Raw genomic sequence first — 26354 nt, 5'->3', positions numbered from 1 at the left:
TTTAAGTGTAAATGACCTCATGATTGTTTTTCTTAATGACATTCTAAAAGCGGAATTGCTGTTCTATAGGCTGTGAATACCTTCAGAGCTTTTGATACATGAAGAGCTGTTGTCTGCCAGAAATGTTTGCACTAAATTTTTATGCTCACCAACATTGTATGAGAATGTTAGTTTTTTTTTTTTTTAAAGATTTTATTTATTTATTTGAGAGAGAGACAGTGAGAGAGAACATGAGTGAGGAGAAGGTCAGAGAGAGAAGCAGACTCCCCATGGAGCTGGGAGCCCGATGCGGGACTCGATCCCGGGACTCCGGGATCATGACCTGAGCCGAAGGCAGTTGTCCAACCAACTGAGCCACCCAGGCATCCCGAGAATGTTAGTTTCAATAGCTCCTCACCAACATTGGCTTTTTATCAAGTTTTAAAAACTTGGCCAGTTTCATAAGCAAAAAGTGGTATATATTAGCTAATTTAATCCTTCATTTGTGAATTACTTGCTAAAGACGTCTGTGCTTTTAAACTTGGGATGTTTGACGTTTTGCCATGATTTATTTATATTGGAGCTTTTTATACTATTTCTACCACGATGATTGTGACTATGATTATCGGCAGATAATCGGACACTGCATTCACTTCTGTGAACTCCTGTGAGTGTCCAACAACCCTACAAGGCAATTGATGTTTTTATCTCAAAAAATAGATCAGAAAACTCAAGGAAAACAAAGTTCAATCATTTGTCTAAGGTGAGACAGATGTAAGTAGATTAGAGGCAGGGCTTGAACCCAAGCAACCAGGGTCCACAATCATTGTCCCTATTGAATTTTTCCCTTTATAGGCTGCAAATATATTCCCCAGTTTGTTTTCATTTTATTGTTCCTATGTTTTGAGATGCAAGTAAAGGTCTAATGTTAATAGTCAAATCTATAAAAATTCCTCCACCCACTTTCAGAGCCTTGTTACAAAAGCTCTTCTCTGTTTCAACTTTAGATTATTTCATCTTTATTCTAATAATTTTGTGAATATATTTAAATATATGTCAATGCTAGCGAGTGTTTGGGTAGCTCAGTCAGTCAAGCATCTGACTCTTGATTTTGGCTCAGGTCATGATCTTGGGGTCCTGGGACTGAGCCCTGAGTCAAGCTCTGTGCTCAGCATAACATCTACTCGAGATTCCCTCTCTTCCTCTCTCTCTGCCTCTCTCCCTGCTTGCCTGCTCTCTCTCAATAAATAATCTTTAAAAAATCTGGAAAAATATATGTCAATACTAGTTAACTGCATAAATTAGTTTACTGAAGCATATGAAGTGATATCTAACATTATTTTATTTTTTCCAATGTCACTGATTTGAATGCCACTTTAAAAACATGCTAGGGGGTGCCTGGGTGGCTCAGTGGTTTAAAGCCTCTGCCTTCAGCTCAGGTCATGATCCCAGGGTCCTGGGATCGAGCCCCATGTGGGGCTCTCTGCTCAGCAGGGAGTCTGCTTCCTCCTCTCTCTCTCTCTGCCTACCTCTCTGCCTACTTGTGATCTCTGTCTGTCAAATAAATAAATAAAATCTTAAAAATAAAAACATGCTAGGAATGCCTGGGTGGCTCACTCGGTTAAGCTGCTGCCTTTGGGTCAGGTCATTATCCCAGGGTCCTGGGATCGAGTCCTGCATTGGGCTCCTTGTCCAACAGGGAGGCTGCTTCTCTCTCTGCCTCTGCCTGCCACTCTGCCTTCTTGTGCATGCTCTCTGACAAATAAATAAAATCTTAAAAAAAAAAACCCAATATGCTAAATCACACCATGGCCCTCCCATTATATCCTTTTTGTATCTATTTAGACTTTAATTCCACAATTGTTTATTGAGTTTAAGGTAGGCCGGAGGGATATGAAGTTGATATATACCCTTTGCAGTTCATTAGGTGCAGAGGCCCTAGCGGGGATGAAGGAGGCATTCCCTGACCCCGGAAGCCAAGAGTCCAGGGAGGCTGGGCACCAAAACAAAAATTTATAATTTATAATAAACTCTATTTTCCATTTACATTCCCACCAACAATGCACAAGGGTTCTCTTTTCTCTACATTCTCGCCAACACTTATTATCTCCTGCCTTTTTGATAATAACCATTCTGTGGTTTTCTCATTGTGGTTTTATTTGCATTTCCCTGATGTTTAGTGATGTTGATCATCTTTTAATGTACTTGTTGGCCATTTGTATGTCTTCTTTGGAAAAAAGTCTATTCAAGTTCTTTGCCCGTTTTTTAATTAAAAAAAATTTTGGGGGCCACCTGGGTGGCTCAGTCGGTTAAAGCTTCTGCCTTCTGCTCAGGTCATGATCCCAGGGTCCTGGGATCGAGCCCCACATTGGGTTCTCTGCTCCATGGGGAACCAGCTTCCTCCTCTCTCTCTCTGCCTGCCTCTCTGCCTACTTGTGATCTCTGTCTGTCAAATACATAAATAAAAACTTAAAAAAATTTTTTTTTCAGGATGCCTGGGTGGCTCAGATAGTTAAGCATCTGCCTTTGGCTCGGGCTGTGATCTGGGGATCCTGGATGGGGGGGGTACCTGCACAGTGGGGAGCCTGTTTCTCCCTCTCCCTCTGCCTCTGCTATTCTCCCTGCTTGTGCTCTCTTACTCTCTCTGTCAAATAAATAATAAAATTAAAAAAAATTTCCAAATTAAATTCTAGTTAGCTATATAGTGTAGTACTGGTTTCAGGAGTAGAACTTAATGATTCATCACTTATGTACAACAGCCAGCACTCATCGCAAGTGTCCCCCTTAATGTCCCTTTAGCTCATCCCCCCCCACCTCCCTCCAGCAACCTGCAGTTTGTTCTCTATACTTAATAGTCTCTTATAGTTTAGTTACATTAGATTATTTTCTTTCTTTCTTATCTCTCTCTCTCTCTCTCTCTCCCTCTTTTTGCTATTGATTTGTATGAGTTCCTTATATATTTTGGATTTTTTTAAAAAAAGATTTTATTTATTTATTTGACAGAGAGACATCACAAGCAGGCAGAGAGGCAGGCAGAGAGAGAGAGAGAGAGAGAGAGAGAGAGGAGAGGAGGAAGCAGGGAGCCTGTTTCAGGACTCCATCCCAGGACCCTGAGATCATGACCTGGGCTGAAGGCAGAGGCTTAACCCACTGAGCCATCCAGGCGCCCTTGGATTTTTTTTTTTAAAGGATTTTATTTATTTATTTGACAGAAAGAGAGACAGCGAGAGAGGGAACATGAGCAGGGGGAGTGGGAGAGGGAGAAGCAGGCTTCCCACTGAGTAGGGAGCCCAATGTGGGACTTGATCCCAGGACCCTGGGACCATGACCTGAGCCGAAGGCAGATGCTTAATAACTGAGCCACCCAGGCACCCCTATATTTTTGATCCCCTTATCAGATAGATGGCTTGCAAATAGTTCCTCCCATTTCATATGTTCTTTTTCCATTTTGGTGGTCATTACTTTTGCTCTACAGAAGATTTTTAGTTGAGCATATTCTTACTTGTTTCTTTTTATGTTTTCCGCTTGTGCTTTTGGTGTCATATCTATAAAATCATTGTCAAGTAAATGTCAAGATTTCCCCTATATTTTCTTCCTGGAGTTTTGTAGTTTCAGTTATTACATTTAAGTCTTTAATCCCTTTTGAGTTAATTTTTGTGAGTGGTGTAAGGTAGTGGCCCAATTTCATTCTATGCATGTAAACATTCAGTTTTCCTAACACTGTTTATTGAAAAGACTGTCCTTTCCCCTTGGAGTATTCTTGACTTTTTTGTCAAATATTAGTTGGCCATATTGCATTTTTCCCCCAGGGTTTTGATTCTTTTCCAAAGTCCATGTGTCTATTTTCATACCAGTATCATACTTTAGCTTTGTAGTATAGTTTGAAAGTGATACCTTCAGCTTTGTTTTTCTCAAGATTGCTTTGGCTGCTTAGTGTCTTTTATGGTTCCATACAAATTTTAAGATTTTTTTCTCTTTCTGTGAAAAATGTGATTGGAATTGATAGAAATTGCATTGAATCTATAGATGACTGTGGGTAGCATGGATATTTTAAAAATATTAATTCTTCCAAACATGAACAAGTTATGTCTTTCCATTTATTTGGGTCTTCTTCAATTTTTAAAAATCAAAGTCTTATAGTTTTCAGTGTCCAGAACTTTCCCTCCTTGGTTAAGTTTATTCCTAAGAATTTTATTCTTTTGATGCTATTGTAAATGAGGTGGTTTTTTTCCAGATATTTCATTTTTTGTGTATAGACACACAACTAATTTCTGTATATTGGTTTTATATCTGGCAACTTTACTGAACTCACTGATTAAATAGGCTTTTTGGTTGAGTCTTTAGGATTTTCTTTATGTAAAGATATCTGCAAATGGAGACAATATTACTTCTTCCTTTGTGCTTTGGATCAAGTCTTTTACTGACTTTTACTTCTTTTTCTTGTCTGATTGCCCTGGTTGGGACTTACTGTACTATGTGGAATTAAAGTGGTGAGAGTGGACATCCTTACTTGTTACTGATCTTAGAGGAAAAACTTTCAACTTTTCACCATTGAAAATGGTACTAAGTGGGCTTCTTACATATGGCTTATATTATGCTGAGGTACGTTTATACCCAATTTTTGGAGAGATTTGATCATTTAAGCATGTTAATATTTTTTTAAAAAATATTTTATTTATTTATTTGACAGACAGAGATCACAAGTAGGCAGAGAAGCAGGCAGAGAGAGAGAGAGAGGAGGAAGCTGGTTCCCCATGGAGCAGAGAACGCAATGTGGGGCTCGATCCCAGGACCCTGAGATCATGACCTGAGCTGAAGACAGAGGCTTAACCCACTGAGCCACCCAGGCACCCCCAGTTTGTTAATATTTTGTTGAGAGTTTTTATATTTACGTTCACTGGGGACATTGGCCTATAGATTTCTTTTTTTGTAGTGTCCTTATGTAGCTTCAGTGTCATGTTTGTACTGATGATGTAAAATGATTTTGGGAGTGTTCTTTGCCTTCAATTTTTAAAAAAGATTTTATTTATTATTTTTTTTTTAGAGAGAGAGAGGAGAGTGGAGAAGGGCAGATGGGAAGGGAGAAGGAGAAAGAATCTGAAGCAGACTCTACACTGAGCATGGAGCCTGATTCAGGGCTTAATCCCCCAAATGTGAGATCATGACCTGAAATGAAACTGAGAGTCAGACGTTCAACTGACTGAGCCACCCTTTCCTCTTCAATTTTATGGAAAAGTTTAAGAAGGATTAATGTTAATTTTTCTTTAAAAGTTTTGTCAGTTTTGTTTATCTTTTCAAAATGCCAGATCTTACTTTTGTTAATCTTTTCTATTGGTTGTCTGGTCTGTATTTCATTTTTTCTGCTCTGATCTTTGTTATTTCCTTCTTCTGATGCTAACTTTGGCTTGGTTTCTTAGTTATTTGAGGTATAAGGTTAGGTTTTCAATTTCAGATCTTCATGTTTTTTGTAATGTAAACATTTCTATAAACTTCTCTCAGAACTGTTCTAGTATTCCATAGGTTTTAATATGCTGTCTTTCCATTTTTATTTGTTTCAAGATTTTTTTTTGAATTCCTTTTTGAATTTTTCTTTGACTCACTTGTTGTTTAAGTGTGCTGTTTAATGTCTACTTTATTGCAGAATTTCCAGCTTTCTTCCTTTTATTGATTTTTAGTTTCATACCATTGTGATTAGAAGAGATAGTTGTTATGGTTTTGGTCTTCTTAAATTTGTTGAGCTGTTTTGTTGCCTATCATATGATTTATTCTGGAGTATTTTCCTTGTATTCTTGGTAAGAATATGTTCTGCTTCTGTTGGATGGAATTTTCTGGTCATGTCTCTTAGGTTCATTTGTTTTAAAGTATGGTTCAAGTCCAGTGTTTCCTCATTGATTTTCTGCATGGATGGTCCACCCACTGTTGGAATGGTATATTGAAGAACTCTACTTATTATTTTTTTTAATTTATTTTTTATTTATTTTCAGCATAACAGTATTCATTATTTTTGCACCACACCCAGTGCTCCATGCAATCCGTGCCCTCTATGATACCCACCACCTGGTACCCCAACCTCCAACCCCCTGCCCCTTCAAAAACCTCAGATTCTTTTTCAGAGTCCATAGTCTCTCATGGTTCACCTCCCCTTCCAATTACCCCCAACTCCCTTCTCCTCTCTAACTCTCCATGTCCTCCATGCTATTTGTTATGCTCCACAAATAAGTGAAAACATATTATAATTGACTCTCTCTGCCTGACTTATTTCACTCAGCATCATCTCTTCCAGTCCTGTCCATGTTGCTGCAAAAGTTGGGTATTCGTCCTTTCTGATGGAGGCATAATACTCCATAGTGTATATGGACCATATCTTCCTTATCCATTCGTCCATTGAAGGGCATCTTGGTTCTTTCCATAGTTTAGCGACCGTGGCCATTGCTGCTATAAACATTGGGGTACAGATAGCCCTTCTTTTCACTACATCTGTACCTTTGGGGTAAATACCCAGGAGTGCAATGGCAGGGTCATAGGGAAGTTCTATTTTTAATTTCTTGAGGAATCTCCACACTGTTCTCCAAAGAGGCTGCACCAACTTTGCATTCCCACCAACAGTGTAAGAGGGTTCCCCTATCTCCACATCCCCTCCAACACACGTTGTTTCCTGTCTTGTTAATTTTGGCCATTCTAACTGGTGTAAGGTGATATCTCAATATGGTTTTAATTTGAATCTCCCTGAGGGCTAGTGATGATGAACATTTGTGTGTGTGTGTGTGTGTGTGTGTGTCTGATAGCCATTTGTATGTCTTCATTGGAGAAGTGTCTATTGATCTCTTCTGCCCATTTTTTTGATATGATTGTCTGTTTTGTGTGTGTTGAGTTTGAGGAGTTCATTATAGAACCTGGATATCAACCTTTTGTCTGTACTGTCATTTGCAAATATCTTCTCCCATTCCGTGGGTTGCCTCTTTGTTTTTTTTGACTGTTTCCTTTGTTGTGTAGAAGCTTTTGATTTTGATGAAGTCCCCAAAGTTTATTTTCGCTTTTGTTTCCTTTGCCTTTGGAGACATATCTTGAAAGAAGTTGCTGTGGCTGATATCGAAGAGATTACTGCCTATGTTCTCCTCTAGGATTCTGATGGACTCCTGTCTCACGTTGAGGTCTTTTATCCATTTTGAGTTTATCTTTGTGTACGGTGTAAGAGAATGGTCGAGTTTCATTCTTCTACGTATAGCTGTCCAGTTTTCGCAGCACCATTTATTGAAGAGACTGTCTTTTTTCCACTGTATATTTTTTCCTGTTTTGTCGAAGATTAATTGACCGTAGAGTTGAGGGTCCATATCTGGGCTCTCTACTCTGTTCCACTGGTCTATGTGTCTGTTTTTATGCCAGTACCATGCTGTGTTGGTGATCACAGCTTTGTAATAAAGCTTGAAATCAGGTAATGTGATGCCCCCCATTTTATTTTTGTTTTTCAACATTTCCTTAGCGATTTGGGGTCTCTTCTGGTTCCATACAAATTTTTGGATTATTTGCTCCAGCTCTTTGAATAATACTGGTGGAATTTTGATCGGAATGGCATTAAAAGTATAGATTGCTCTAGGCAGTATAGACATTTTAACAATGTTTTTTCTTCCGATCCAAGAACATGGAATGGTCTTCCATCTTTTTGTGTCTTCTTCAATTTCTTTCATGAGTGTTCTGTAGTTCCTCGAATACAGATCCTTTACCTCTTTGGTTAGATTTATTCCCAGGTATCTTATGGTTCTTGGTGCTATAGTAAATGGAATCGATTCTCTTATTTCCCTTTCTGTGTTTTCATTGTTAGTGTATAAGAAAGCCACTGATTTCTGCACATTGACTTTGTATCCTGCCACGTTGCTGAATTGCTGTATGAGTTCTAGTAGTTTGGGGGTGGAGTCTTTTGGGTTTTCCATATAGAGAATCATGTCATCTGCGAATAGAGAGAGTTTGACTTCTTCATTGCCAATTTGGATACCTTTTATTTCCCTTTGTTGTCTGATTGCTGTTGCTAGGACTTCTAATACTATGTTGAACAAGAGTGGTGAAAGTGGGCATCCTTGTCTTGTTCTTGATCTCAACGGGAAGGCTGCAAGCTTTTTCCCATTGAGGATGATATTTGCTGTGGGTCTTTCATAGATAGATTTGATGAGGTTCAGGAATGTTCCCTCTATCCCTATACTTTGAAGCGTTTTAATCAGGAACAGATGCTGGATTTTGTCAAATGCTTTTTCTGCATCAATTGAGAGGACCATGTGGTTCTTCTCTCTTCTCACATTAATTTGTTGTATCACATTGATTGATTTGTGAATGTTGAACCATCCTTGAAACCCAGGGATGAATCCCACCTGATCATGGTGGATAATCTTTTTAATGTGCTGTTGGATCCTGTTGGCTAGGATCTTGTTGAGAATCTTAGCATCCATATTCATCAGTGATATTGGTCTGAAATTCTCCTTTTTCGTAGGGGCTTTGCCTGGTTTGGGGATCAGGGTAATGCTGGCTTCATAGAAAGAGTCTGGAAGTTTTCCTTCTGCTTCAATTTTTTGAAACAGCTTCAGGAGAATAGGTGTTATTTCTTCTTTGAAAGTTTGGTAGAATTCCCCAGGGAATCCGTCAGGTCCTGGGCTCTTGTTTTTTGGGAGGTTTTTGATCACTGCTTTAATCTTGTTACTAGATATCAGTCTATTCAGGTTGTTGATTTCTTCCTGGTTCAATTTTGGGAGTTTATAGTTTTCCAGGAATGCATCCATTTCATCTAGGTTGCTTAGCGTATTGGCATATAACTGTTAATAATAACTTCTGATGATTGTTTCTACTTCCTTGGTGTTCATTGTGATCTCTCCCTTTTCATTCATAATTTTATGAATTTGGGCTTTCTCTCTTTTCTTTTGGATTAGTGTGGCCAATGGTTTATCGATCTTATTGATTCTTTCAAAAAACCAGCTTCTAGTTTTATTGATACGTTCTACTGTATCTCTGGTTTCTACCTCTTTGATCTCAGGTCTAATCTTGATGATTTCCCTTCTTATGTGTGGAGTTGGCTTGATTTGTTGTTGATTCTCCAGTTCTTTAAGGTGTAGAGACAGCTGGTGTGTTCTGGTTTTTTCGTTTTTTTTTGAGGGTTGCTTGGATGGCTATGTATTTCCCCCTTAGGACCGCCTTTGCTGTATCCCATAGGTTTTGGACTGAAGTGTCTTCATTCTCATTGGTTTCCATGAATTGTTTCAGTTCTTCTTTGATCTCCTGGTTGATCCAAGCATTCTTAAGCAAGGTGGTCTTTAGCTTCCAGGTGTTTGAGTTCCTTCTGATCTTTTCCTTGTGATTGAGCTTTAGTTTCAAAGCATTGTGATCTGAGAATGTGCAGGGAATAATCTCAGTATTTTGGTATTGGTTGAGTCCTGATTTGTGACCCAGTATGTGGTCTATTCTGGAGAAGGTTCCATGTGCACTTGAGAAGAATGAGTATTCTCTTGTTTTAGGGTGGAATGTTCTGTATATATATATATATATGAGGTCCATCTGGTCCAATGTGTCATTCAATGCTCTTGTTTCTTTATTGATTTTCTGCTTCGATGATCTGTCTGTTTCTGAGAGAGGCGTGTTAAGATCTCCTACGATTAGTGTATTCCTATCAATATGACTCTTTATCTTGATTAACAGTTTTCTTATGTAATTGGCTGCTCCCATATTGGGGGCATAGACATTTACAATTGTTAGATCATCTTGGTGGAGAGTCCCTTTAAGAATGTTGTAGTGTCCTTCTGTATCTCTGACTACAGTCTTTAGTTTAAAATCTAATTTGTCTGATATGAGCATCGTTACTCCGGCCTTCTTTTGAGGCCCATTGGCATGAAAGATGCTTCTCCATCCCTTCACTTTCAGTCTGGGTGTATCTTTAGGTTCAAAATGGGTCTCTTGTAGACAACATATGGATGGGTTCTGTCGTTTTATCCAATATGCAACCCTGTGCCATCTTATGGACGCATTTAGGCCATTCACATTGAGGGTGATTATTGATAGATACGTTTTTATTGACATTGTGTTACCTTTGAAGTCTTTCTTTCTGTAGATTTTCTCTGTATTTCTGTTCAATGCTATTATTAGGCTTTTTCTTCTTTTATAGAACCCCCCTTAATATTTCCTGCAGTATCGGCTTGGTGGTTGCATAGTTTTTTAAGCCTTGCTGGTCTTGGAAACTCTTTATCTCTCCATCCATTTTGAATGTCAGTCTTGCTGGATAAAGTATTCTTGGCTGCATGTTCTTCTCATTCAGTGCCCTGAATATATCTTGCCAGCCCTTTCTGGCTTACCAGGTCTCTGTGGACAGGTCTGACGTTATTCTGATGGGCTTTCCTCTGTACGTAAGGATCTTCTTTGTCCTAGCTGCTTTCAAGAGGTTCTGCCTACAATTATAATTCTTCATTCTTACTATTAGGTGTCTCGAGACTACTAGGTGTCTTTCAAGAATCTGTAATCTCTGGGGGAAACCGTTCTGCCTCTAGTACATGAACGCTGGTTCCATTCATGAGATTTGGAAAATTTTCATGAAGAACTTGTTCCACTATATCTTCTAGACTTCTTTCTTTCTCCTCCCCTTCAGGGATTCCAATAATTCTGACATCGGAACGTTTCATGGCATCATTTATTTTCCTGATTCTGTTTTCATGGCTTCTAAGCTGTTTGTTCCAGGCTTCCTCCTGATCCTTTCTCTCTATCTGTTTGTCCTCAAATCACTAATTCTATCTTCTGTCTCAGTTACTCTAGCTTTGAGAGAATTTAGATTAGATTCGAACTCATTGAGAGCATTGTGAAGCTGATCCCTGGTAGCTTTCAGCTCTTCCCTAACACTGAAAACATGATCTCTGGTCGTTTTCAGTTCAGCCCTAATCAATTCCGTTTGGCCACCCATGGCTTTCTCCAACCTAGCTATTGCTTGGATAATTGTTAGCCTGAATTCTCTTTCCGGCATATTGTTTATGTTGATAGCCATTAGCTCTGTTGCAGAAGGCCCATCCTCTGTATTTTTCTTCTGTTGGGCATTCCTCCTCCTAGTCATTTTGTTGAGAGATGGCTGAACGGGTGTAGCTGGATGTATCGACCGTGATGCAGTCAAGGTGCACCCTGGAACCCTTCTGAGCAATCAGGGTTCCCCACCCAAATGAGAGGAAAAAGAAAAGGAAAAGAAAAAGAGAGAGAGAGAGAGAGAGAGACAGGAATGAAAGGTGAGATAAAAGAGAAGGTTCAGCCCAAATGGGCCCCAAGGTAAGATTTATGAAGTATACAAACAAAAACAGACAAACAGAAAGACTGATAAAAGTATATGACAAGAGAAAAAAAAATATATTTGCATATATATATATATATATATATATATATACAAATAAAGGAAGAACCTTGTCAAAAAGAACCCCGAGTGTAAGGTTTATATACTATCAGGACAAACACAAAAACACAGAAACACTGGTGGAAGAAAAAGATGGGAGAGTGGTTGTAAATTCTCAGTGTGGGCGAGGAAGGTTGTTTTGATTCTTCCTGGATGTATCTTGATATCTTTGTTAAAGGACTCAACTTTCTTAAGATAAAGGGGGATTAGGAATTGGTTTACCTATAGGGATGGCATTGATTGGGGAAAGGGGATTACCTTGAAGTTTAATTCTATATGAATATTAGAAAATAAAAATTAAAAAAGGAATTAACTAAAATAACTAAAATAAAAAAAATTTTAAAAATAGAAATGCAAAAGGAAAACACAGGTGTATGTATCAAAACGTTCAGGTTAGAAGGTTATTATGGAATTTGATGTACTGGACATCTCACTGTGATGGTAAATATGTTAAAAAATTATCTATAGAATAATAAAAAATTATCTATATAAAAAAATGAGCCAGAGTAGTGGGAACGAATTAATAATAAAAATTGTCCTATGAAGTAGTGGTGGTTGTTCTCTTGTCATCTTTTTTTTTTTTTTTTTTTTTTCCTTTCCTGGTTGGTTTTCTGTGGGAGGGGCCTGCCACGTGGGTGTTCAGTCAATGATGTTCTCTGAGTTAAGTCCTCCCACCACCCTCAAGGGGGTGGGCTCTGAGGAAACTGGTTTTTTCAGGCTTTTGCTCTCTGGAGCTTTTTTTTTTTAAAGATAATTTTTATCTACTTGACAGAGAGAGAGAGAGGTCACAAGTAGGCAGAGAGGCAGGCAGAGAGAGAGGAGGAAGCAGGCTCCCTGCCAAGCAGAGAGCCCGACATGGGGCTCGATCCTAGGACCCTGGGATCATGACCTGAGCCAAAGGCAGAGGCTTTAACCCACTGAGCCACCCAGGTGCCCCCTCTGGAGGTTTTTATATTTGTTCACTTTTGTTTTTCTCTCTCGCCTTGACCGCTTTTGATGGTTTTTGTAGGTTTAGAGGAAAGCAAACTGCACCCTGACCTCCCTCTCAGAAAGAAGCCTCAGTCTGGCTGCAGAGCCCAAATAAATCCCCCGTTGGCCACTGGCAGAGCAGGTTCCCAGTCGCAGTCCCTGGGAACTTAGGATTTTTTTGCTTGTACCCAAAACCAAGGCAGCGGCGGCTGTCTGGGCAGCTCCAGACTGCCAGAGAGGTTCCAAGCAGTGATCGCACACTTAGATTTTCCCGCTGGCCCAGGCTGGGAGTGCCTGGTCTTTCCGGGTCGGAGAGCACTGGGCTGGCGCCTGTGCGCACCTCTCTCAGGGGAGGGCGTGGGGCACGACTCAGACTCTGTTGGCACGGCAGGGCCCTCGCTTGGGGACTGTAAAAAGGCTGTGCTTCTGTCTTCTGTTGGCTGGCGAGGCTCCCAGCCCCTCACGGGAGCCAGGCCCCACGCGCTCTCAGGCGCAATGGTGGTTCAGGGACCAAGACCTGGTTTCTCTGCCGCACTCTCTGGCTCTGCACCAGGGGTGGCTGTCCTGGGTCTGGGGACTTAAGCCCCTGTCCCTAACACCCCAATTCCCACAATTTCCCCCCGGTGATCCTTGGCTCTTTTTGAGTGCTTTTTACCAGACTCCCGAGTTAATGCTGGTCCCCAGGTGCAGGGCACTCTCTTATTGGGATATTACTTTCCAATGGGTCGCCTCTGGTGGCTCCCTCCCCCTTTTGTTTATCTTCCGATATCAGTCCGACTTTCCCACTCTGCTTTACCTGCCCACTGGCGTCTTCTGCTCTGGTAGAGATCCAGATGTGTATAATTCTGATCTCAGGCTGATGCTTTACCTGCCCACTGGCGTCTTCTGCTCTGGTAGAGATCCAGATGTGTATAATTCTGATCTCAGGCTGATTTCGTGGGTGATCAGAGTTCTTTGGAAGGTAATCAGCTCACTTTAAGGTACAGGTTGAAAGGGCTCCTCCTCCTACTTCCTCGCCATCTTCGAAAGTCCTCTCTACTTATTATTTTATCGTTTTCTAGTTCTCCCTCTGGATCTGTTCGTGTTTGCTTAATATATGTAGTGCTCCAGTGTTGGAAGCATATTTACAATTATTATATCCTCTGGGCGAATTGACCACTTTATCATTATATAAGGGCTTTATTTGTCTCTTTTACAGCTTTTGACTGAGGTTTATTTTGTCTTTTATAAGTATGGCTATCCCTACTTTCTTTTGGTTTCCATTTCCATGGACTATCTTTTTTAATCCTTTCACTTTCATTCTGTGTTGGTACTTAAAGCTGAGGGGAGTATCTTGTAGGCAGCATATATCCGGTCTTTTTGTTTTTATCCTTTCAGTTACTCTAAGTCTTTTGATTGGAGAGCGCAGTCCATTTACACTTAGAGAAATTATTAATCTGTAGGAATTAACTAATGCCTTCTTATTGTTTTGTGGCTGTTGTACAGTTCTCTTATTCCTTTCTTCCTCTTGCTGTCTTCCTTTGTAAACTGATGATTTTTCATAGTGGTATGATTTGACTCTTATCTTTATCTTTTGTGAATCTACTATAGGTTCTCTCTCTGTGGTTACCATGAGCTTACATAAAACACCTTAATATAAAACAGTTTACTTTAGGGGCACCTGCGTGGCTCAGTGGGTTAAGCCTCTGCCTTCGGCTCAGGTCAGGATCCTGGGGTCCTGGGATCGAGCCCCAAATCTGCTCGGCAGGGAGCCTGCTTCCCACACTCTCTTTCTCCCTATCTCTCTGCCTACTTGTGATCTCTGTCAAGTAAATAAATAAATAAAATATTAAAAAAGAAAAACAAAACCAGTCTGCTTTACACTGGTAATAATTTAACTTTAATCTCATATAGAAACTCTACCCTTTACACTTCCTCTTTTACGTTTTTGATGTTACAACTTACATCATTTTATATTGTATATCCATTAACAAATTGTTTTAGCTAAAGTTTTTTTTTTTTTTTTTTTTTTTTTTTTAAGAGAGAGAGGGATTGAGGGAGAGAGAGATCATGAGTGCAGAAGGGGCTGAGGGACAGGGAGAGAGAGAATCTTAAGCAGGCTCCACACCCAGCCCGGAGCCTGATATTGGGCTTGATGTCACAACCCTGAGATTTTGACCTGAACCAAAATCAGGAGTCAGACATTTAACTGACTGAGCCACCCAAGCATCCTTTAGCTGTAGTTACTTTTAATACTTGTATCCTTTAACCTTTATGCTGGAGTTAAGTAGTTAATATATCACCATATTATAGTGTTTGAGTATTCGGAATCTGACTATATACTTTACCAGTGTGTTACATATTTTTATATGTTCTCATATTACTAAATAAACGTTTTTAATTTCAGCTTGAAGTATTCATTTCAGTGTTTTTTTTAATACAGTTCTAGGGGTGATGAATTTTCTTAGCTTTTATTTGTTAACAAAAGTCTTTATCTTTCCATCATTTTTGAAGGACAACATGCTGGGTAAAGCATTCTTTTTTTTTTTTTTTTAAGATTTTATTTATTTATTTGAGAGAGAGAGAGGCCATGAGACGGGAGAGGTCAGAGGGAGAAGCAGACTCCCCGCTGAGCAGGGAGCCTGATGTGGGACTTGATCCTGGGACTCCAGAATCATGACCTGAGCTAAAGGCTGTTGCCTAACCAACTGAGCCACCCAAGTGCCCCTGGGTAAAGCATTCTTGATTGGAAGTTTATTTTTAGCACTTTGAACATATCATATTATTCTCTCCTGGCTTGCAAGAACTCTGCTAAGAAATCTACTGGTTGTCTTATGTGGATTTCCTTGTATTGAAAATTTTTTCTCTTGATGTTTTTAAAATTCTCTCCTTATGTTTGATTTTAGGCAGTTTTATTACAGTTTGGCTCGGATGAGATGACTTTGGATTGAAATTTTGCGATGACCTGTTAGCTTTATGAACTTGGATGTCTAAATCTCTTCCCCAGTTTAGGAACTTCTTAGGCATTATTTCTCTAAATAAGCTCTCTACCCAATTCTCTCTCCCTTCTTCTTCTGTGGCTCTGGTGATTCTTTTGATGGTGTCCTGTAAATCTGATAGGCTTTCTTCATTTCTTTTTACTCTTTTTCATTTGCTCATCTGACTGGATAATTTCGAATGATTTGCCTTTTAACTCACCGATTCTTTCTTCTGTTTTGTTAAGACTACTGTTGAAGGTCTTTATTGAATTCTTCATCTCAGTCATTGTATTTGTCAGCTCTAAAATTTCCGTTTGGTTCTTTTTTATGTTTTCTAGTTCTTTGTTGATATTCTCATTTTGTTTGTGTATTGGCTTCCTAATATTATTCTATTGTTTACTTATGTTTTCTTGTAGTTCCCTGAGAATCTTTAGAACATTTATTTTGAATCTTTTGTTGGGTAATTCCTGTGTCTCCATTTCTTTGGGACCATGTGTTGGAGGTTTACTGTATTCCTTTAGTGGAATCATTTCACCTTGATTCTCCTTGATTCCTGTAGCTCTGCACAGGTGTCTGTGCATTTGTAGGAGCAGAAACCTCTTCCAGATTTTATTGATTTATTTTATTTTTATTATTTTTTAAAGATTTTATTTATTTATTTGACAGAGAGATCACAAGTAGGCAGAGAGCCAGGCAGAGAGAGACGGGGAAGCAGGCTCCCCAACGAGCAGAGAGCCTGTTGTGGGACTCGATCCCAGGACCCTGAGATCATGACCTGTGCCAAAGGCAGAGGCTTTAACCCACTGAGCCACCCAGGTGCCCTGAGATTCAGATTTTAAATGTGATTTTATACAAGGCATGTCTACTTCAACTGATATCCTAGCTTATTGTGGGGACTGGCTTCTATTAGATATCTCATCTGGGTATGGGTTTGGGATTTGATTTGTGCCTCCTTACCACCAAAGGCCATAAAAAAATGCATTTTCTTGAATAGGCTAATGCTGTCAGGCAAAAGCACATTCCATGCTCTTGTGTCTCAATGAATTCCCATTTTCCCTTCAGACTTGACTTGATTTTTCCTTCCCATCTTATCATGTCTTTAATCTTTAATGATAATTTTTACTATGTTTTATTTCACTTTTTATTTTATTTTCAGCAGAGAGATAAATTCAAATAACCAAGCTTACTACTACTAAGAAAGTTTCTTGGAACTTTTCAGAGTAATTAAATCATCTGCTTGCTTATGTCACCAACTAAATACAAACCACCTGAAGGCAAGAAAATTGTCTAGTTATTTTCTGTGTTTACAGTATTTAGCACAGGACCTGCTTCTCCCATCCATTATTTTATTACTATTATTTTAAAAGATTTTATTTATTTGAGGAGGGGGAGGGGCAGAGGCAGAGGAAGAGACTCTTAAGCAGGCTCCACACCCAGCAGAGAGTCTGATGTGGGGCTTGATTTCACTACCCTGAGATCATGACCTAAGCTGAAATCAAGAGTTGGACACACAGCTGATGGAACCTTTGATGATTTTATTATTATTATTATTTTGATGATTTTACTATTAATAAAAGTAGTCTCTTTTAAAAAAAGATTTTATTTATTTATTTGACAGAGAGATCCCAAGTATGCAGGGGGGGTGGGGTGGGAAGCAGGCTTCCTGCTGGGCAGAGAGCCTGACATGGGGCTCGGTCCCAGGACCCTGAGACCATGACCTGAGCCGAAGGCAGAGGCTTAACCCACTGAGTCACCCAGGCGCCCTGATAATAGTAGTTTCTTACACACTTCTAGGATCCCATTTGAATCTTTTACTCTTACCTCAATGTTAGACTTAAAAAAAACTGAGGAAGCTTGGCAGGATGGCTCCCTTCTTGCACTGTACCCTTTACCTTCTTCCCACTTCTCTGTTCTGGACGAGAGAGAAGGAAACTATTCTACTGGATAAGAAACTGATATGATAAGAAAGAGGTGGTTTAGATCCCATTTCCAGGTAGGACCAAGGTCACATAACTGGCCACTTAGGAAGTAGTCTTATTTGGATGAAGTGATTAAGCCACTTATACATATATCTCTAGCATGTCCAACTTGCTCTTTTCTGACTCTGGAAGGAACCCCTAAGTTAGTAATATATTGCTGTACAATAAATTACTTCCAAACTCAGCTGCTTAAAACAACAACTATCTAGTATCTCATAGTTTCTGTGGGCCAGGAATCTTGGCGTGGTTATTGGGTCCTCTGATTCCTGATCTCTCACAAGGTTGCAATTATCTTAAGGTTCAAATGGGATTGAATACCATCCAAGCTTATTTTTTTAAATAGACCAGTTATTTAATTAGGTTCTCTGTAAGAAATTTAGAACACCAATTTGTGAGGGTATACTCCATTTGTGAGAGAAAACACAGAGTGGAGGTAGCCTTGAAGTTGAAGAACAGCCTTGATTTTTGGCAGAATTGCGAGTCTGTAGCTTTCTGATCAACCTTGCCATGCTCTGTAATCCCATATTTCTCTTTCTTGGTATCAAAGATCTCACCCTCCTGATGTCTGGCCTTATGCAGCTTCTTCTTCTTGAAGTAAGCATCAGTGAGATGTTTGGGGATTTTCACACTGCTGATATAAATTTTGGTAGAAGTACCAATGGTGAATTTCTGGTGTGTTCTATGCAGAGGAACTGGATTGAGGGACAGAGGTCCAGTCACAAGTAGCAAACCACTGTTCAGTTGTTTCAGGAAAACTACTTGCCTCTGTGGTGCCCAGTGAAGATGATCAAAATGGTCCCAGGGGTGATGTTAACTTGCAGTTTTCTCATGTGCTGAAAAGTTTTTTGCCAAGGCTCAACAGCTTTCGAGGCACATCTTCAGTAGGATAATACCTCAGCATTTTGCCAAGTTTAACCACCTGGCTACCACCGTTCTTGTCACCACCACCTGGTTTTGTGACAGTAGCAACAACCTTCTCCTTTTTCTTTTCAACCCTGGGTTTAGCTGCCGAATATTTCTTGTACATGGCCTTTCTGGAATACATAACTGACTGGGAGTATCTGCCAATTCCTCTGACAAGGACAGGGTTTCAGCTGCGGTGGGTCTTCCCCTTCTTTGGCGTTTTAGCCTTCAGGTTACCCTTCTTAGCTTTGCCACTGGCATTAGCCTCCTTGGCTTCAGGTTTCTTTTCTTTAGTAACTGCTTTCTTAGCTTTTTCATCCGCCACCTTGCAAGATGGGATCATCCAAGCTTATTTACATGGTTATTGGCAACATTCAGTCCCTAGTGGACTGTCTGAGAACCTCAGTCCCTTGCTGGCTCTTGACTAGAGGCCTACCTCAGGTTCTTGTCATGTGGATTTCTCCACATGCAGCTCACAGGATGGCAGCTGGCTTCACTGGAGCAAGCAAATGAGAGAGCAAGACTGGTCAACAAGAGAAACCAGAGTTGTCTTGAAACCCAATTTTTTCCCCCCATTTTAGAAATTAACATATAATGTATTATTTGTTTCAGGGGTACAGGTCTGTGATTCATCAATCTTGCACAAGTCACAACCCTCACCACAGCACGTACCCTCCCCTATGTCTATCACCCAGCCACCCCATCCCTCCGACTCCCCTCCCCTCCAGCAACCCTCAGTTTGTTTCCAGAGATTAACACTCTCTTATGGTTTGTCTCCCTCTCTGGTTTCATCTTGTTGAAACCTGATTTTTAAAGTGACATTGCATCACTTTTACCAAATTCCATTGTTAGATGAATGTTACTAGGTTTAAGCCATATTCACGTGCAAAGAGGATTTCATGAGTGTGAATATTGGGAAGCAGGAATAATCAGGACATTTTTGAGGCCGTTTACCACAGTCCTCTCTTCCAAAGCTAGATAAGAGTAGTTCCTGTGGCGGGGTGGTGGGAGGTTGGGGTACCAGGTGGTGGGTATTATAGAGGGCACGGATTACATGGAGCACTGGGTGTGGTGAAAAAATAATGAATACTGTTATGCTGAAAATAAATAAAAAATAAATTAAAAAAAAAGAAAAAAAAAGAGTAGTTTCTGTGGGACAGAGAAGGAATGGGAATATTCTTCCACTGACTTCATGGGCCATGAACTGTAACTGAGGTGGGGGAATTTGGGCCCTTATGAGCCTTATGCATACCTGCTGGGAAGGCAGCATCTAGAGTCATCTAAAGGCCTGTCCTTAATGGTATGCATGGAGTTGAGTCTACCTGCTTGTGAGAAATAATTGTGTGCATCTTTTCCCAACTCCATGTTCAGCGATGCCACAGCGGTAGCTTAAAATTGACCACAGTAGGAATATTTATACCACAGAAATCAACAGTTGGTATACATGAGAGGATTTTTTTTCTTTCTCCCCCAGAGACCTCATTTTTTAAGACTTACCAACATACCGCTTAGATCCTAAAATCTTTCCTGTGTCTTGTGTTCTGAGTCTGTGTCTCTCTTACAGTTACGGAGCTGAGGCTGGTGAATGGAAGCCACCGCTGTGAGGGGAGAGTGGAAGTGAAATACAAAGGAAAATGGGGCACGGTATATGATTACAGGTGGTACCTGCAGGCTGCAGATGTGGTGTGCAAACAGCTGGAATGTGGACATGCTATTGATGCTCGCAGAGACGCTTATTTTGGACGAGGGGTTGGGCCCATTTGGCTTGTAAATACTGTTTGTAAAGGGACAAAACCAACTCTCAATGACTGTTCTCATGATACTCTTCAAGACTACCGTTCTCTAGGCCTCTCCCATAGTAGGGACGCTGGAGTAGTGTGCTCAGGTAAGGTCTGTCTGATCTGTCAAGGAAATACCCAGTAGGAATAGTCTTGGTTTCATTCCCAGAATAACTAACAGGATCACATCCTTGGGTGAAGACCCCAGTCACACAATGACTCCTAGAGTTTTAGGTGTTCAAGGCAGCCTAAGGACTTGCTTGGTCCTGGACAGTGAAGGATCTAAACCTTTGGATCACTGGGCCCTTCAGATCTCTGTGGTGTGTCATAAGAGGTAGGAAGGTGGGGTCAAGTGTTTCATACAGTTACAACTGCTGGGTTGTTCCTGTATGAAGTAAGTTTCATCATGACAGCTGTTTTTTTTTTTTTTTTGTTTTGTTTTTTCTTTTTTTTCTTTCATGAGATGGTCAGTCAGATGCAACCACAAGAGGGGCCATGGGAGAGATTCAGGAAAACAAAGTTTATTATACTCCTAGAGAGACAGAGTCACTTCATGTTGCCAGAGGGCCACATGGAAGAAGAGCCAAGGGAGCCAGCTCAACCAAGCAGTTAAAGATCCAAAGAAGAGAGTAAAGACTTGTGGGTAAATGACCATATTGGGAGTCAAGGGAGAGTATACAAGCAAAGGGCATAAGGGGATTTCATTGATATATTTGAATGTTAGTAGCTCATACTCAGGAGAGGGAAAGAAGGGGACTGGTGGCAGGTGTCATGGTTAACTCATTGGTACACCTGGTCACCTGGGTGGTGTGCTTACAGCCTGTTTGTGAAGACATTGAGGCAGCAGGAAAATATGAAAAAAATTGTTTTAATTATTTAATTTACTTTTAATTTTTTAAAATTATTTTATTTTCACATAATGTATTATTTGCCCCCAGGGTACAGGTCTGTGAATCATCAGGCTTGCACATTTCACATTTCATAGCACTCACCATAGCACATACCCTCCCCAATGTCCATAACCCAACCACCTTATCCCTACTTCCCCACCCCCCAGCAACCCTGTTTGTTTTGTGAGATTAAGAGTCTATTTTATTTATTTTTGAAAGATTCTATTTATTAGAGAAAGAGAGAGAGAGAGAGATTTTGAGCAGTGGGGAGGGGCAGAGGGAGAGGGAGAAGCAGACTCCCTGTTGAGCAGGGAACCTGACCTGAGGCTCAATCTCAGGACTCTGGGATCAAGATCTGAGCCGAGGAATACAATAGCTGGATAAAGGACAGTAAGGGCAGTGAGGCCCAGAGAACCTGAGGTGGCACATAAGACGTGCTCGATGCCACCTAAGTGTATTTGGCGTGTGCCGAAGTGGAGGCAGTAAAGACAGCAATAAAACTAAAGTGTGAGTGGGTAGTGTCTGTATTTGTCAGAGATGTTTTCAGTAGTTATCACAATGATTGATGAAAAGTCCATCACTAATGCCATCAGAACAGTTTGATTTGGGGCACCTGGGGTGGCTCAGTCAGTTAAGCATCGCCTTCAGCTCAGGTCATGATCCCAGTGTCTTAGGATCAAGCCTTGCATTGGGTTCCCTGCTCAGTGGGGATCCTGCTTCTCCCTCTTCCTCTGCCCTTCCCCCTGCTTGTGCTCTTTCTCTCTTTGTCAAACAAAATCCTTAAAAAAAAACCAGTTTGACTTGGGAAGATATTATTAGATATCACAATGAATTCCCTAAGATAGGTATTTGGGTCTTAAAAAAGGGCCATCCCATCTGATGGAGTGGTGGGACAGGTGGAGACTTGAGAATATTTGACTACGTCTATGGCAACCTAACAGCATGATCTTATAACCAGTCAGTATTTTTGTTATCTGCATGAGGAAAATCACTGAAAAAATGATCTTTTCAAACTGTAACTTCAGTAATCTTTGATGATACTAATTCAGGTCCCTAAAAACACAACTATTTTCTTTTTTGAGAGCTACTCTATTGAGGTGTGATTGACATCCCGAAAACTGTATGTATTTAATGTATACAACTTGATGAGTTTGGAGGTAAGTATATATTTGTGAAAATAGCATGATCTGTGTCATAAAGCTATCTATCATCTCAAAAGTTTCCTCTCTTCCTCTTTATTATTATTTAAAAAATAATTATTTTCAAGGGGCATTTGAGTTTACTACCTTCAGTTAGGACTTTTTTTTTTTTTTTAAAGAAAACTTGTTTTCTGACATTTCAAGTAATGTTCCTATTGTCAGGATTATAGTCATGGTTATTAACTGTGAAAAATATAAAGTCGTGGAAACACTACAGGGGACCTGCCTTATTTTGATAAACCAGTATCTGAGTAAAAATGGAGTATGTGATGCTGCCACTTCTATTATTATCTTAAGAACTGATGCTTTTACATAGGGGCTTAAGTGGGTAGGAGAAGAATCAATGAAACAAGATGGGATTGGGAGGGAGACAAACCATAAGTGACTCTTAATCTCACAAAACAAACTGAAGGTTGCTGGGGGGAGGCGGGTTGGGAGAAGGGGGGTGGGGTTATGGACATTGGGGAGGGTATGTGCTTTGGTCAGTGCTGTGAAGTGTGTAAACCTGGCGATTCACAGACCTGTACCTCTGGGGATAAAAATATATGTTTATAAAAAATTAAAAATTTAAAAAAAAAGAATTGATGCTTTTGATATTAATTCCAGTTAAGGTACATGTAAAGATAAAAAGAGTTTGAGAGTGGTATGGCACCTGAACTTTGGTTTTGTTTTTTACTCCCTGATTACCATTACCATTGCTTTAACTTAAATTCTCGTATTTTAATGAACTGTTTCAGTTTTCTTTGACTGATCTCTTTGTCCTCAGTTTTTACTCTCTGGTCTGTTTCTATATTTTCCAGAACATGTTTTAATGATGTAAAGAAAAGTCAAAGTGGTGGTGATGTAGCATTGATAAGAATAGGAAACCACACCTTCTGCAAAATTTTATTTTATTTATTTACTTTTAAAGATTTTGTTTATTTATTTGACAGACAGAGATCGCAAGCAGGCAGAGAGGCAGGCAGAGAGTGAAGGGAAGCAGGCTCCCCGCTGAGCAGAGAGCCCGATGCGGGGCTCGATTCCAGGACTCTGAGATCATGACCTGAGCAGAAGGCAGAGGCTTTAATCCACTGAGCCACCAGGCGCCCTTCTGCAGAATTTTAAATTGGTTCTTGGAATTCCTTTCTCTCAATTTTAGGAAAGGTGTTTGAAAGAGAAATTTCAGCCTCTAGTAGATTGTTAGAAATATTGTGTTTAGCAAAAATCCAGAGGTAGAAAGAATGATCTGTGAAGAGTACAGAGGAGCTTGTTTGAAATAGAGAGGATTTCAGAGGGTTCTAGGAAAAAGATTGGGGAGGGGCTTCACAACTTGGGAAGGGCTACAGCTCTGAGGTACAAAATGACAAGGGTAGGAAGACACAATTAACTTCAAGAGGAGAGGCTGGGGGCTGGAGATCCATGTTAATTCATACATTCACTACAGCTACTGTTTTAGACTTCTTGTTCTCATTTCTTCTTTCCTTCTCTTCCTCTGTGGGAGTGTAGGAGTTGTTTTTGAGCTCCACAGGTATTTGAAGCTTGCAATTCGTTTGTGGGAAGTTTTTACAATTTGAGCTCTATTTCTTTCTTTTTTTTTTTTTTTAAGATTTTATTTATTTATTTGAGGGAGAGAGAATGAGAGAGAGCGAGAGCAAGCAGGAGCAGGGTGGGGCGAGGGAGTGGAGGGCAGAGGGAGAGGAAGAAGCTGGCTCCCTGCTCATCAGGGAACCCAACAAGGTGCTAGATTCTAGGACCCGTGGACTACGACCCGACCCCTGAGCTGAAGATGTTTAACCAACTGAGCCACCCACCTGCCTCAATATAATATGAGTTTTACTTCTTTAACAAATGTAAGAATATTTGGATTTTCCATAAATTTTTATATAGTTTTTGATAAATTTGATAAATTTGATAAGTAATTCGTTTTCAAGAACTCATACTATTATAAATAAAATTTTCAAATTAGGACAAAATTTGTTCATATCTTATTATCTTTTACATATTGATAGGATCCATAATGATAACCCCCTTTTCATTCCTGATATTGTTAATTTGTTTATTTCCTCATTTTTTGCTTGATCAGATCTACTAGAAGATGATCAGTTTTACTATTCTTTTAAAAAGAATCACCAGTGTACTCTGTAGATTTTCTTTATTTTATTTGTTTTCTACCTCACTGATTTGTTTCTTAGTTTACATTCTTCTCTTTTGGTTATGATTTGCTGTTATTTTTGTAGATTCTTGAGTTGGAATCTTAGATCATTTATATTTAATTTTTCTTTTGTATTCTAATGTATGTATCAAGGAAGTGTCAAGGCTCTAGATTTTCTTCTAAGCACTGCTTTAGTGGTGTCCCACTAATTTTGGTATTAAATGATTTCTTTTGTATTTTATCATCATGAAATGTTTCTTCTTTATTTTTAAACATATTCCTTGTCTTATAGTCTTAGTTTGTCTGATGTTAACATAGATAACGACAGCTTTCTTAGATTAGTGTTTGCATGGCTTATCTTTTCTGACACTTTTAATAGGTTTCTGTGTTAATTTTTTAAAATTTTAATTTTATTTTAGAAAGAGAGGGAGGGGGAGGGACAGAGGGAGAGGGAGAATCTCAATTAGGCTCTATCCTCAGTATGGAGCTGGTATGGGACTTGATCTCAGGGCTCTGAGATCATGACCTGAGCTGAAATCAAGAGTCAGATGCTTCACTGACTGAGCCACCCAGACACCCCTGTTTCTGTGTTTATATTTAATGTATATGTTTTTTTTTTTTAAAAGATTTTATTTATTTATTTGTCAGAGAGAGAGAGAGAGCACAGGTAGAGTGGCAGGCAGAGTCAGAGAGAGAGGCAGGCTCCCTGCGGGGCAAGGAGCCCGATGCGGGACTCGATCCCAGGACGCTGGGATCATGACCTGAGCCGAAGGCAGCTGCTTAACCAACTGAGCCACCCAGGCGTCCCTTTAATGTATATGTTTTTGTGGACAACATATGGTGTGTCTTACTCTTTTTCCCTAGTTTTATTGAGATATAATTGAGGTGATGTCTTATTTCTGTCCAGTATGGTTATCTTGTTTTTATTTGAAGTATTTAAATTATTTCAATTTAATGTAATTGTTGATATGCTTGGGTGTAAGTCTACTGACTTGCAGTTGTCTTATGTATTCTTTATTACTATTTTAATCTTTGAATATTTTTAGTATTCTATTTTATTTACTCTATTGGTTTATTAGATATATTGCTTTGCTTAGAGTTTACCATAATGTTGAAATTATTACTCTGTAATCACATTTTGCCTTCAAATGATATTATATCACAACATATAATATAAGACCTTACACAGTATGCTTCCATTCTCTTATCATTTCTGCTATTGTTGTCATATGTTTCACTTATAAATATATCATAAATCTTATAACACATGGTTGTTATATTTGCCTTAAATATTCTATTATTTTAGAAATGAGACAAAGTTTTTTTTATATATACCCACAGATTTATAATTTACAGTGGTCTTTATAGCTTTGAAAACATAGATTCATGTTTTCATCTGTTACTATTTTCTTTTAGCTTGAACTTTAACATTTTTGTGTAATGCAGTTCTGGTGGCCTCAAATTCTATCTCTTTTTATTTGTATGAAAATGTTTTTATTTTCATTCGGTTTTGAGATGCATTTTCATAGGTGATTTTTCTGCCTTTTCTCTCTCGACTTCAGAGAGAAAGCTTCTACTGTTCTGTGTTTAATTTCATAATTCTTTTATTCTGCAATGTCTAATCTTTTAAGTAAATTAGATAATTTTTTCATTCCAGCTATTGTATTTTTTAGTTTTAGGAGCTCCATTTGTTTTTTTTCTAGTTTTTAAAAAGCTGCTTTATGTTTCATTAAGTACATTTAATGAATGGTTTAAAGACTTTGTCAGCTAATTCAGTCATCTAATTTCTGCGTATTTTTAATGCTTACTGTTTAATTTTTTTTAAAGATTTTATTTATTTATTTGACAGAGAGAGACACAGTGAGAGAGAACACAAGCAGGAACAGTGGGAGAGAGAGAAGCAGGCTTCTCACTGGGCAGAGAGCCCGATGCGGGGCCTGATCCCAGGACTCTGGGATCATGACCTGAGGAGAAGACAGACGCTTAATGACTGAGGCACTCAGGCACCCCTAAATGCTCACTCTTTTAAAAATTAAAAAATTTGGGCACCTGGGTGGCTCAGGGGGTTAAAGCCTCTGCCTTCGGCTCAGGTCATGATCCCAGGGTCCTGGGATCGAGCCCCATATTGGGTTCTCTGCTCAGCAATGAGCCTGCTTCCTCCTCTCTCTCTG

General features: G+C 39.5%; 1 protein-coding gene and 1 pseudogene across 7 annotated transcripts in view; one reads left to right on the top strand and one right to left on the bottom strand.

Moving 5' to 3' along the window:
• LOC116594044 (antigen WC1.1-like) overlaps nt 1-26354 on the top strand; it is a 51348-nt gene that overhangs the window by 5374 nt on the left and 19620 nt on the right. For 6 of the 7 annotated variants that reach the window (XM_032348900.1, XM_032348903.1, XM_032348902.1 and 3 more), the window contains exon 2: nt 19750-20070. The exons of the other annotated variant lie outside the window; for it this stretch is intronic. In XM_032348900.1, coding sequence (XP_032204791.1) covers nt 19750-20070 — 321 coding nt within the window. The remainder of the gene's footprint in view (nt 1-19749; nt 20071-26354) is intronic. 7 annotated transcript variants of the gene reach the window in all.
• LOC116594047 lies at nt 17649-18409 on the bottom strand (annotated as a pseudogene).

Source organism: Mustela erminea, chromosome 6 (assembly GCF_009829155.1).
Source record: "Mustela erminea isolate mMusErm1 chromosome 6, mMusErm1.Pri, whole genome shotgun sequence".
NCBI classification, from domain to species: domain Eukaryota; kingdom Metazoa; phylum Chordata; class Mammalia; order Carnivora; family Mustelidae; genus Mustela; species Mustela erminea.
This window is presented reverse-complemented; position numbering and strand designations above follow the sequence as displayed.